Raw genomic sequence first — 14081 nt, 5'->3', positions numbered from 1 at the left:
TGTATATCTGTATTTTTCTAAACTGAAAGAGCTAGAGGCTTGGTTATAATCAGGTTAAATCAAATGTATAATTATGTATTTTCTCTTGCAGTGTTAGTAAATATGCCTTGGGGATTATGACAAATCATTTTAATTAATAATAATGTTGATTGGAGGCAGTTTCAAGTGGATTTGGTACTCAGTCCTCATTGGCTGTTTGGAAAGCTTTAAAGAAATCAGCCCTAGTTGAATGCAAACAAAAGCCCATTAATATATGGTAGAGAAAGCAATGGTTGAGAAATGCTGCACAAAAAGGGCACTGTAGTGGGAAGCAGAGTGAATGTTAATAGTGAATTTGTTGAGCACACTTTAATTGTATGGGATTATTTAAAAAGTGCATTTCTGCAAAAGTATGAATATTGAAACAGGGTAACTAAAGCCCAGAGGAATGCCAAATCTTCCTAGGAGAGGTAACCTATTATATAGCCATTCCCATGGTATGAGTTTCCTTATCTAACTAGCCTCATGCTTCTTTTTAGGCCAGAAAATCAGTCCAGAAGGAAAAGCTAAAATTCAGCTTCAGCTGGTCCTGCATGCAGGGGACACAACTAACTTCCATTTTTCCAATGAAAGCACAGCAGTGAAAGAGCGAGATGCAGTAAAGGACCTTCTTCAGCAGTTGCTGCCTAAATTCAAGAGGAAAGCAAATAAAGAACTAGAAGAAAAAAACAGGTGGGAGGGGGAAAAAAGAGTCCTTTGAAAAGATTCTAGATTCTTTCTAGCTTATTACCTCTTCCCTCCTTTTTGTTGTGATATTGTAATGTAGGAAAATATGGGCTTTAGTATCTTTATTTCTACATTTAGTTTTCAACTTTAGAATCTTTTTTTTTGTGTGTGTGTGTAGAGACAGAGTCTCACTCTATAGCCCTCGGTAGAGTGCCGTGGCATCACACAGCTCACAGCAACCTTCAACTCCTGGGCTTCAGCGATTCTCCTGCCTCAGCCTCCCAAGTAGCTGGGACCACAGGCGCCCGCTACAACGCCCGGCTATTTTTTTTTTTTTGGTTGCAGTTCAGCCGGGGCCGGGCTTGAACCCGCCACCCTCTGTATATGGGGCCGGCGCCCCACCGACTGAGCCACAGGCGCCGCCCTCAACTTTAGAATCTTAACTAGCTGTGTGATCTTTGGGCAAATGAGTATTCACAAACTCCGAAAATAAAGCCTAGCATCTGCTTAGGAGCAAACATGAGATTAGAAGGTGCTAAGATTCCTTAATTTTCTTTTCCCACTTCTGTGTCACGGAGAAGATACTGAATCGTTAAATGTATGAAAAAGTGAGATAGCATATAAAATGAGAATGTCTTCTAAAATGAATTATTCCATCACTGACATCTTTTGGGCCATAAGGGCATATAGTTCCAAATGCTTATCACATTGAAAAATTAGTTGCTGGAAAATCTCGATCATACCTCCTCTCTTCCACATTCGCCTTTATGTGTGAAAAATAACTCAGTTGGCCTTCTGTGAGTTCCACATTCACAGACTCAATTTCAGATTTAAAATATTTGGAATAAATAGCAATAAAGCAACCAAAAATAATACAAATAACAAACAGTAGGATAGCAAACCATTTAACATTTTGTATTATGTTAGATATTAGTAAGTAATCTAGAGATTATTTAAAGCATATGGGAAGATTTTGTAAGTTATATGCAAACAGTACACCATTTTCCCTAAGAGACTTGAACATCTGCAGATACTGCGGTATTGTACAGTACAAATATAGACCCAGTGATCTTTGTGTCACTGCAATACAGAGATAAGACCAGATCCATGCCTTCAAAGAGTTTAATCTCTGCTACTGCAGACTTATCTCCATTTATCTGTACTTCATTTCTTAATTACTGAAAAATGAAGTAAATGACCTCTCGTATTTGGTCATCACAAACTAAAAATTGTGTGTTCTAATGCTTTTATGTTACTAAGGCCTTTTTAAAATGTTATCTAAATGTTGTTTTGTTCTAGAAGTTCAATTATATTTAATATATTCTGTCCCCAGAATGCTGCAAGAAGACCCTGTTTTGTTTCAGCTTTACAAAGACCTTGTTGTGAGCCAAGTGATCAGCGCTGAGGAATTCTGGGCCAATCGTTTAAACGTGAATGCAGCAGAGAGTTCTTCCACATCTAATCATAAGCAGGATGTTGGCATTTCTGCGGCTTTTCTGGTATGTGACCCTTCTATATTTCTAAAGAGAAGAAAAAAATGGCAACTCCAGTATTTGTGTTAACAATGCTATTTTTTTTTTCTAAAATTTAGCATTTCCTTGAAGTGTGGAAATAGAGCATTTCCTTAAAGTGTGAAAACTTAGTATCCATAGTGTTCTTCCAAAATAATTTTAAAATAATGTAGTATTAAAATACTTTCAAAAATATTTTTAAAATATATACTTCTGCTCAAGAGGCTAAGGCAGGAGGATGGATCCCTTGAGGTCAGGAGTTCATGTTTGCAATGAAGTATAATGGTACCACTGCACTTAGTCTGGGCTGCAGAGTGGGACCTTGTCTCCAAATATATATATATATATATATATTTTTACCAATTATATTTTCTTGGTTTTTGGACTTGACTTTAGCATGCTAGAGGTCAAATGACTTTTTTTTGGACTAATTCTTAATTTTCCTAATGCTTTTAAATTTAGGGCTTTCTAATGATTGTTGTATTTTACTTATAATATAAAGTTAAATATTTAATGACCATCATATTATATAGGAAAAGTAAAATTTGTAAAATGTATCTAATAGAGCCAGGTATGATGGTTCATGCCTATAACTCCAGCATTTTGGAAGATCAGGACAGTAGGATTGCTTGAGTCTAGGAGTTTAAGACCAACCTAAACAAAATAGCAAGACCCCAGTCTCTATAAAAAATTCAGAAGTTAGCTAGGCACAGTACTGAGGAGACTGAGGGAGGAGGATCTCTTAAGCCCAGGAGTTTGAGATTGCAGTGAGCTACATTAGCATCAGTGCACTCCAGCTTGGGTGATAGAGCAAGATCCTAGCTCAAAAACAGAAATATCTAATAGAAAAATTAGGAATGCCTCACTTGTGAAGTTATAAAATCAAATTCAGTTAGTCTGTACTGCAGTGAACTAGAACAGTAGTTACACATCCAAAACAAAAATTTGAATATCATTTGTATTTTCAGTATCTTTTTTGGTGCTTAGTAGTGAATTAAATTAATAAGCCCTTTCCCAAAGAAACCAGTCAATGTTAGTTTTAGTTTGATGACTTAGTAACCAGAGTTTGGAGTGGTTTTGGTAACTTTGCAAGTTTTATGTTAAAGCTCCACTAGCTCTCTGCCTCTCAAATTTAGAGATGGCTATTTGACCATATTAGACTTCCGAGGAAACAGATTTTATAGGTCATTGAGACAACGAGAAACCGAAGAAAGCCTGTTTGAGCCCTGTCTCAAAAAAAAAAGTGAAAATGAGGGACTTACCTGTCTGCAGTTCATTTAGAAACCTTTTTTCCCTGGGCGGCGCCTGTGGCTCAGTGAGTAGGGCGCTGGCCCCATATGCCGAGGGTGGCGGGTTCAAACCCAGCCCCAGCCAAACTGCAACAAAAAAATAGCCGGGCGTTGTGGCGGGTGCCTGTAGTCCCAGCTGCTCGGGAGGCTGAGGCAAGAGAATCGCGTAAGCCCAAGAGTTAGAGGTTGCTGTGAGCCGTGTGACGCCACGGCACTCTACCCGATGGTGGTACAGTGAGACTCTGTCTCTACAAAAAAAAAAAGAAAAGAAACCTTTTTTTCCCATCTTTATCCATTGTCAAGAGCTTAGATGTTTAAGTGATGTTCTTAATTAATATATGTGTGTATGTGGTCTTTATTTTAGGCTGATGTTCGGCCCCAAACTGATGGCTGCAATGGTCTGAGATATAATTTAACCTCTGATATTATTGAGTCTATATTTAGGACCTATCCAGCAGGTAAGAAAAGTCAGTTCTTTCAGAACCATTCACATGGTTAAAATATTTGGGTCAACTCTTTAGTCTATCAATAAAAAACAAAATACTTCACATTTATTCCTGATCAAAGGAGTTTACCCAGTACCTGATATAGACATCATAGGTGCTGAGGGTTCAGTATTGCTATCATCGGTTAAGTGTATGATGATTTTTTTTATTTTTTCCATCAGTGGTTCTTAAACTTTATTTGGTCCTCAACATACTTGAGCATGAAATGCTAAAAATGATATGCTACAGAAGCATCATCAATTATCTGAGTATGAGGAACCCTGACCATCCTTCATACTGCAACCAGAGTGACCTTTCTAACCCATTAATTATTTCCCACATAGACATTATCCTAAAAGTATAGATGTGTTGACCTCCACGCCTAGCAATTTGTGATGTATAGCCAAGCAGGAGGGCCACTGCTATGGTCATTCTTTGGACTAAACAGTACTTTGTTAAGCTATATTCTAATTTTCTTCTCATTTCCTTTTTCGTACCCTTTTAGTCCTTAGGAAACATTTCTCTCCCTCAGGTCTCAGGTCAGTCATCACCTCATTGCCACTTTTATGAAATCCTAACTTGGCCAGGTTTAGTGGCTCATACCTGTAATGTTAGCACTTTGGGAGGCCAAGATGGGAGGATTGTTTAAAACCAGGAATTTGAGGCTCGGCGCCTGTGACTCAAGCGGCTAAGGCACCAGCCACATAAACCTGAGCTGGTGGGTTCGAATCTAGCCCAGACCCACCAAAGAACAGTGACAGCTGCAACCAAAAAATAGCCAGGCATTGTGGCGGGCGCCTGTAGTCCCAGCTACTTGGGAGGCGGAGGCAAGAGAATAGCTTGAGCCCAGGAGTTAGAGGTTGCTGTGAGCTGTGATGGCACGGCACTCTACCCAGGGTGACAGCTTGGGCTTTGTCTCAAGAAAAAGAGTTTGAGACCACCCTGGGCAACATAGTAAGATTTCCCCCCATCTCTTTAAAAGTAATTTTTTTTTTTTTAATTAAATGGGCATGGTGGCATGTCCCTGTAAACCTAACTACTTGGGAGTCTGAGGTGGAAGGATCACTTGAGCCCAGGAGTTTATGGTTACAGTGAGCTATGATTAGAAAATGTCACTCCAGGGTGGTGCCTGTGGCTCGGTGGATAGGGTGCCGGCCCCATATACTGAGGGTGGCGGGTTCAAACCCAGCCCTGTCCAAACTGCAGCAAAAAAATAGCTGGGCGTTGTGGCAGGCACCTGTAGTCCCAGCTACTCAGGAGGCTGAGGCAGGAGAATTGCCTAAGCCCAGGAGTTGGAGGTTGCTATGAGCTGTGTGATTCCATGGCACTCTACCAAAGGCAATAAAGTGAGACTCTGTCTCTACAAAAAAGAAAGAAAATGTCACTCCAACCTGGGCAGCAGAATGAGACCCTGTCTCCAAAAAACATATCCTGTCAGGCAGATATCTTAAATTACAATCAAAACCTTTGCGGATGAGCGTGATGGCTCACACCTGTAGTGCTAGCAATTTGGGAGGCCGAGGCAGGAAGATTGCTAGAGGCCAGGAGTTTGTGACCAGCCTGAATAAGAGCTAGACCCTGTCTCTACATAAAGCAGAAAAATTAGACAGGCAAATGGCGCACACCTGTAGTCCCAGCTCAGGAGGCTGAGGCATACAGATCACTTGAGCCCAAGAGTTTGAGGCTGCAGTGAGTTCTCATGACACCATTGCATTCTAGCCAAGCAATAAAGCAAGACCCTGTCTCTCTACCCTCACCCTAAAAAGAACACCTTTATACCAAGAGAATTAAATTTTGACATTTTACTGGAATCTTGGTGTTAGTCCTGAGTTTTGTTGTTTGTTTCCTCTACTTTTATAGTGTCTCATAGAATTATCTTAAAGAGTTATCAGAATGTAATGTAATTATTTTTGTATCTCTGCTTAATTAACATGATCGTATAGTGTTTATTATATGCCAGACACTATTCTGAGGGCTTTTACTGTATTCATTTAATCGTTGCATATACCTATGAAGTGGGTACTGTTATGACCCTCTTCCCTCTGTTATGACAGATGAGGAAACCAGACTCTGTAGAGATTGAGTAATTTGTCCAAGGAAGTGGCAGACCTAAAGTTCTAAACTTGAACACTGTGCTTGAACACTATAGTCACTGGAGTGGTGAGCTGAAATCCAGTAGGCATTGAGATCTTTATTTCCCTACTACCTAACAGTGCCTTGGAGTGAGACTATGTATAACTAAATAAGCAAACTCAGGTCTGACTCCAGGATGCTTAGTGTTTCTACTAAAACCTCAAATCTTAATCCTCTTGGTGCAAACTAAGGTTTTGTTCATCATTTGTTAAGATTCATAGCAATAATGCCTCACCTGATCTCTCAAGTTATAGTTTATAATTATAATATGTAACATGTACTATGTAAAATTAAGAACTTTTTAATCTAGTTTTTGCTACTAGTCTATTTCAGTTATCTAATTGAGTGGTTTTAAGAAATGAAAATTTAGTATGAAACTATTTCTTATTTTTTTCCACAGTAAAAATGAAATACGCAGAAAATGTTCCCCACAACATGACAGAGAAGGAATTCTGGACGCGTTTTTTCCAGTCCCATTATTTTCACAGGGATCGGCTGAATACAGGGTCAAAGGATCTCTTTGCAGAATGTGCCAAAATAGATGAAAAAGGTAACTGTTTATCCCGGATGCACTCTATTTAACTTGGCACACTAGTCATTAGATCTGTTAGTGAATTTTCTTTTAATTTCTCAGAAAGGTAAGACATGCTGAACTTTTTTATTTCATTGATTTTTTTTTTTTTTTTTTTTTAGGGTTAAAAACAATGGTTTCATTAGGAGTGAAAAATCCACTACTAGATTTGACAGCTTTGGAAGATAAACCATTAGATGAGGTAAGAAGTAATCAAAGAAGTTATGAGAGAAAACAGTGTTTTCCTAGTGTTCAGTATTTTTATAGTTTTAAAATTGCCTTAAGAATAGATGTATTCCACTTGTGAGAATGTAAAATAAATAAAATACTATATCTGAAGTGATTTATCAGAAATGCTTTTTGAGTATCACTGTTTGCCATTAAAATTGTTTTAAGGGCAGCTCCTGTGGTTCAAAGGAGTAGGGCGCCAGCCCCATATACCACAGGTGGTGGGTTCAAACCCAGCCTCGGCCAAAAACTGCAAAAAAATGAAAATAATAAAAAATAAAATTGTCTTAAAGGGGCGGTACCTGTGGCTCAGTGGGTGGGGTGCCGGCCCCATATACCAAAGGTGGTGGGTTTAAACCCAGCCTGGCCAAACTGCAACAAAAAAATAGCCAGGCGTTGTGGCGGGCACCTATAGTCCCAGCTACTTGGGAGGCTGAGGCAAGAGAATCGCCTAAGCCCAGGAGTTGGAGGTTGCTATGAGCTGTATGATGTCATGGCACTCTACCAAGGGCGATAAAGTAAGACTCTGTCTCTACTAAAAATAAAAAAGATACTGGCATATTGTGCGTGTACTTTTGTAACTTTTTCTCTGCTTATCAATATTTTTCCAAACTAACCACACGATAGTGTTCTTGTTTTGAGACAGTTTTGCTCTGTTGTCCAGGCTAGAGTGCCATGCTGTCAGCCCAGCTCACAGCAACTCAAATTCCCAGGCTCAAGAGATACTCTTGCCTCAGCCTCCCAAGTAGCTAAGACTACAGGCTCCTGCCATGACAACTGGCTAATTTTTCTATTTTTAGTAGAGGCAGGGTCTCACTCTTGCTCAGGCTGGTCTTGAACTCCTGAGCACAATCAATCCACCCGCCTCAGCCTCCCAGAGTGCTGGATTATAGGTGTGGACTACCATGCCTGGCCTTACACCATAGATATTAAGAATACAGACTGTAAAAGCAAACTACCTGACTTAAACTGTGATATGTTTTAACATTTGTATGCCCAGTTTTTTGTGTTCTTACTGCTTTTTGATGGGCTAATAGAACTGTCACACAGGTGTCCAGCCTGTGGCCTACGAGCCATATGCTGATTATTTGAGGACTGTTTTGCTTACCTGTGGTGTCAGTATTGAGAAAATTATACACAAACCTTTATTTTCCTGATCAACTTTTGTTTTATTTTATTTATTTTTTTTTTGAGACAGAGTCTCAAGATGTCACCCTGGGTAGAGTGCTATGGCATCACAGCTTACAGCAACCTCAAACTCTTGGGCTTAAGCGATTCTCTTGCCTCAGCCTCCCAAATAGCTGGGATCACAGGCACCTGCCGCAACACCCAGCTATTTTTCTTGTTGCAGTTGTCATTATTGTTTTAGCTGGCCCAAGCTGGGATAAGAGTAAAAAGATCCTGGTACATAATAAGTACTTAATAAGTAAGGTGTTACTACAGTTGTTGTTTACATTTTTTAATCTGCATAGTATTCTCTTGTGTGGATATATCAACATTTATGTAACCAGTCTTTTTACTAGAAATGGACTGATTCAGTTTTTCCTTTGATGACCCTTCCTTTATCAACCTCTAATTGTTGTAACTGTCACAGGCTGGGATCTTGGGCCTCCTGAATGCATTCATTCTCCTTATCCGTTACCTTAATTATGTAATAATGAATCCCAAATATCCCTCCCATGTCTTTAACTCCAGAGCTCCAACTGCCTCCTTGATAATCTCCTGTTATATATTTCATAGACTTTTTAGCCTAACATGTCCAGAATGGAATCTTTGATTCCCATCTTCAGAAGCCTACTTTTTCCTGAGTTTATCTCAGTAAACAGAATTATCATTTGCCAAACCAAAAACCTGGGAGCTTCCTTGGTCTAACTTTCTATGGACAAGTCCTCCATAATACATCTTCAATCTGTATGTATTTCTCTTTCTCCACAGGTACATAAACACTTTCACTTTTAAGCTCCCATCATCTTTGGTCTGATTGCTTGCTTTAGCCTCCTAATTGATCTGTCTTTGTACGCTTTTCCTTTATAGTTCATACTCCCCTCACGGTAAGAGATACGGTATAAATTAGATCTTAATACTCCTGTATGTGAAATTCTTCAGTGTCTTCTAATTGAACATAGAATAAAACCATAACTTCTACAAGACTCTGCTTGATTTGGCCCCTGCCTGCTTCTCACTTTGGGCCGCCTCCACTCACTCATGCTCTAGACATGACGACTTTCCTTCAGCTCCATGTCAAGTGTTTTCTACTTCACAGCCTTTTGCTATCTTTCTACCTGCTCTTTCCCTGTCTTCTGCCCATCTTTAAACATTGGTTTTAGTATCACTTTGTCAGGGAGACCTTTCTGGTCACCTTCCCAATTCAGTTCATCATGTTACCTTGTGTTTACTTTATTTTCTGCTTCTGAAAAAGATGTTTTTACTTGTTTTACTTGATAATTGCTAATCAGTCTCCTCTTGGAAAAGTGTAAGCTCCATGAAGCTGATTTTCTTATTGATTATTGGCCTATCCCCAGCACATGGCATATATTAGTACTTCATAATTATTTGATAAATGGACGAATGGCAAGGAGTCTTTTTATAGTAGAGTTTTTTGTTTTTTTTTTTTTTTTTTACCTTTTTAGCCTCACCAATTACTGGACCACCCTTCATTGTAGGTATACTGAACTACATACAAACCCATGACACAGTGTGCACTACATTGCTTCTATGCCTTTAAGTAGTTTCTTCGTTCCTGAAATGTCATTGTCTCTCATGTCTGCCCATTAAGAATCTGTTTTATCTTATGGTTCCCCATAAAGCTTTTTCAAACCTACCCTTTTCTCCACCAAGAGGTTTGACCACTTCCTTTCTCCACCCAAGCTTCCTACTAACCAGTATTTAGATTTATGGCAGAGGGTCTTATCAATTTTGTACCTGCAGAGCCTGGGCCATAGTTTGCATTCAGTACATGTTTGAAAATACTTCTTGTTGAATTTTCTTTTTATAGAGGTTGGAAAAGTTAATAGCTTTGCCTTGACTAAGAAAAAGTGACAAAACCAGAATTTGACTCTTTGTCTTTTTTCCCTACTGTATTCTATTCTTTTATTCAGTACTTTGCTAATTAGACCTAAAATTATTCTTTAAAAACAAAATGCAAAATTTAAAATTAAGATTTTTTTTTGAGACAGAGTTACAGCTATTACCCTGGGTAGAGTGCCGTGGCATCGTAGCTCACAGCAACCTCAAACTCTTGTGATTCTCTTGCCTCAGCCTCCCAAGTAGCTGGGATTACAGATGCCTGCCACAATGCCTGGCTAGTTTTTTTGTTGCAGTTGTCATTGTTGTTTTAGCTGGTTTGGGCTGGGTTCTAACCCGCCAGCTTTGGTGTATGTGGCCGGCACCCTCCCCACTGAACGACTGGTGCCACCTAAAATTAAGATTTTTTTTTTTTTAAGTAAGAAAATCAGAAGCTTAATTTGATTTTTAATCTACTAAATTATTTCTCACAGGGCTATGGCATTTCCTCTGTGCCAACTACTTCCAATTCTAAGTCCATAAAGGAAAATAGTAATGCTGCCATCATCAAGAGGTTTAACCATCACAGTGCCATGGTCCTGGCAGCAGGACTCAGGAAACAGTTAAGTATACATGCCAAGGTGCAGTAACTGGGCTTTTTAGAATATACATATAGAATTGTGGCATTCTGCTTATAGTTTTTAACATAGACTAATTTTTTTCCTTTGTTTTAAGAGAAGCACAGAATGAACAAAATGGTGAGCCCAGCAGCATGGATGGAAATTCCGGAGATGCAGACTGCTTTCAGCCAGCAGTAAAAAGGGTATGGGCAAAATATTTGGACCAGTTTGGTGTTTTGGTTTCTCTAAATACTTCATATAACTGCTTGTATTTTATGTCACTTATTTCAGATGACTCGTTTCTTTTAAGAAGTTAAGCATTTGGTTTACAGTGTAGATCATTATAAAGGATTTCCTCAGGTTTGGTTTACCAGGCTAACTTTCTATTGGCTCAACCCTGTTTAACAAATTTTATTGGGTTTTTATCTTTCACATGTACACACACACGCAACCTTTTTGTGCATGATTTTGTTGTCTGGGCAACAGTATTCAACAGAGGCAAGGTAACAGAATAACCTGAAGTTTTGTGTATATGATTTAAAAAGAAAGTGAATTGGCTTTCATGTAAAACTTAGTATTTCAGAGGTGAGAATATCTTATTAAATATTAAAGAAATAATTTGAGAGTATGAAAGAGTACAGACAGAGTTAGCTACTTGTATATTTCTTCTTGTCCTTCAACTTTGCCAATATTCTATCTCTCCCTCCCCATAAAATATGTTATGAAAGTTTCCCCTTAGAGGGCAGTCAGGCAGTATATACTAAAATTTTTAAGCTTTATGCTTTAATTTTACTTCTGGACACTTATTTCAAGAAAGTAAGGGCAGTGCCTGTGGCTCAAAGGGGTAGGGCACTGGCCCCATATGCCGGAGGTGGCGGGTTCAAACCCAGCCCCGGCCAAAAACCATAAAAAAATAAAAAAGTAAAATGTGTTCAAATACATAGATACAGGTATTCATTTGCAGTATTATAACAGATAATTACAAGCTTCTTGATGCCTGATACATTTAAACAATGAAGATTGATGCAACTATTACTGACTTTAAAAGGATTAATAATATATTACATCAAAAAGAGTTCACACAACAAACTTATGTTTGAATATTATGAATATGATATATTCATATTATGAATATGGTTTCACATGTAGCAAAGAAATTTATGAACTTTTAAAAGGCCTCAGGCCAGATGCAGCAGTTCACACCCATAATCCCAGCATTTTGGGCGGCTGACATAGAAAGATACTTTAGCTAAGGAGTTTGAGACCAGCCTGGGCAACATAGCAAGACCCCCATCTTTATGAAAAATAAACAAATGATCTAGGCATGGTGGTGCTTGCCTATGGTCATACCTACTCAGGACGCTGAGTAGAATAATCACTTGTACCCAGGAGTTCAAGGACACAGTGAGGTATGATCACTGCACTCCAGTCTGTGGAACAGAGCAATAACCTGTCTTTAAAAAGTATAAAAGAAAAAAAATATCAAAGAATATGCTAAATGATTATCTTTCAGTAAAGGGATTATGAGTGAACTTTAAATTATGTTTCTTTTGCATATTTCAGTAATGTAATATTTCTACAGACATGTATAGCCTTTCTAATTATTAAAGCCAAGGAGGGCTTAGTGCCCATAGGTCAGTGGTTAGGGCGCACTGGCCACATGCTTAGGGGCTGGTGGGTTCAAATCTGGCCTGCTAAACAACAACAAAAAAATAGCTAGGCATTGTGGAGGGTGCCTGTAGTCCTAGCTACTAGGTAGGCTGAGGTAAGAGAATCACTTGAGCCTAAGAGTTTGAGGTTGCTGTAAGCTGTGACACCACAGTACTCTACTGAGGTGACAATTAAAAAAAAAAAAAAAGCCAATGAGGTGTTTTCCTTTTTGAACTAAGGAAAATTACTATAAAACCAAAACATTAAGTTACAGAGGTGTTTAATTAGTGATACTTTCTTTGCAGTACTACTGGTCTGAATACCCTTGATTCTTGGTAGTGCTGAGTTGTCAAAATGTGTTATTTCTCTGTGTGAATTTTCATAATATAAATGCTCCTTGACTTAAAAGGGGGTTGCATGCCAATAAACTCAATGTAAGTTATAAATACTGTAAACTAAAAATGCAGGGAGGCACCTGTGGCTCAAGGAGTAGGGCGCCGGTCCCATATGCCGGAGGTGGCAGGTTCAAACCTAGCCCCGGCCAAAAAAAAAAAAAAAAAAAAAAGAAAATGCATTCAATACATGTAAATCTACCAAACATGGCTTAGCTTACCTACTTTAAACATGTTACACCACTTAGAGTAGCCTGCAGTTGGGCAAACTCACCCAACACAAAGCCTTTTTTTTTTTTTTTTAAGACATTCTCACTCCATCGCCCTGGGTAAAATGCAATGCTTTCATAGCTCACAGCAACCTGAAACTCCTGGGCTCAAGTGATCCTCTGGCCTTAGCCTCAAAGTAGCTGGGACTATAGGCATTCACCATGACACCTGGCTAGTTTTTCTGTTTTTAGTAAAGATAGGGTCTCGCTCTTGCCCAGCCTGGTCTTGAACTCCTGAGCTCAAGCAGTCCACTGCCTTGGCCTCCCAAAGTGCTGGGATTACAGGTGTGAGCCACTGTGCTGGGCCACAAAGCCTTTTTCATAATAAAGTGTTATATAGTAATATACAGGGCATTGCAGAATCAGTGGGAAAAGACAGATTATTCTACAAATGATGTTAGAAGTTAATAATTTAGTAAAAGATAACTTTTTATAATTAAAACCAAAAAAACACCAAACTGGAAGAGAAAATATTTACAACACGCATAATAAAAGGCAATTTTCTTAATATTCAAAAAAATGTCTTTACTCAATAGAAAAATATAAGAAAGCATGAACAGGTAATTAATTTGAGGGGGGACAATAAAGTGTAAATTTTCATCTACCAGATTGGCAAAAATTAAAAGTTCAGTCATATTAATAGTATGGTCAGAATGTAGGAAAACAGGTACTCTGTGAGTGGTTGTTGAGAAAATTGTGTCAACCATTTCGAAGACAATCCTTTCCAGGAAGTAATGCTCATGGTGAGAAGTCTTCATTTTTTTACTATATGTACAGTTTCATTTTTTAGTCATGTTTGTTAACTTGTATAATAAGAGTTACTGACAAAGAGTACTGTGTTAATAATAGGCGAAATTACAAGAGTCCATTGAATATGAAGACCTGGCAAAAAATAATTCTGTAAAAACGATTGCACTAAACCTCAAGAAGTCAGATAGGTAAGTATGGTCAATATTAAACAGAACAGTTAATATAACACAATTTCAAAGTATATTCTGGAAGCATAGCACTTATTTCTAATCCCATTTATTGCCATTAAAGTAAATATGCTTTTTTTTTTTTTTTTTATTTAAGCATCTCAGGAAAGCATTCTAAACAATCAAAAACCAAGAAAATAAATTTTGGATCTTTGTGCTGTTTCTTTCTTATTGCCCTTATGGGAATTAAATTATTTGTTTTACTGAATGTGTTTATCCCTTTTTGCCTCAAGGGGTATTTTGTACTC

General features: G+C 38.3%; 1 protein-coding gene across 1 annotated transcript in view; it reads left to right on the top strand.

Annotated features, from left to right (window-relative positions):
• GTF2H1 (general transcription factor IIH subunit 1) overlaps nucleotides 1-14081 on the top strand; it is a 42694-nt gene that overhangs the window by 13559 nt on the left and 15054 nt on the right. Inside the window, exons 3-10 of the mRNA XM_053561147.1 lie at nucleotides 519-711; nucleotides 2039-2204; nucleotides 3870-3963; nucleotides 6524-6673; nucleotides 6817-6896; nucleotides 10420-10547; nucleotides 10661-10748; nucleotides 13706-13794. Of these exons, the coding sequence (XP_053417122.1) occupies nucleotides 519-711; nucleotides 2039-2204; nucleotides 3870-3963; nucleotides 6524-6673; nucleotides 6817-6896; nucleotides 10420-10547; nucleotides 10661-10748; nucleotides 13706-13794 (988 nt within the window). The remainder of the gene's footprint in view (nucleotides 1-518; nucleotides 712-2038; nucleotides 2205-3869; nucleotides 3964-6523; nucleotides 6674-6816; nucleotides 6897-10419; nucleotides 10548-10660; nucleotides 10749-13705; nucleotides 13795-14081) is intronic.

The sequence above is a fragment of the Nycticebus coucang genome, chromosome 14 (assembly GCF_027406575.1).
Source record: "Nycticebus coucang isolate mNycCou1 chromosome 14, mNycCou1.pri, whole genome shotgun sequence".
Lineage (NCBI taxonomy): Eukaryota > Metazoa > Chordata > Mammalia > Primates > Lorisidae > Nycticebus > Nycticebus coucang.
The sequence above is the reverse complement of the archived record's forward strand: the minus strand, read 5'-3'. Positions and strand labels throughout refer to the sequence as shown.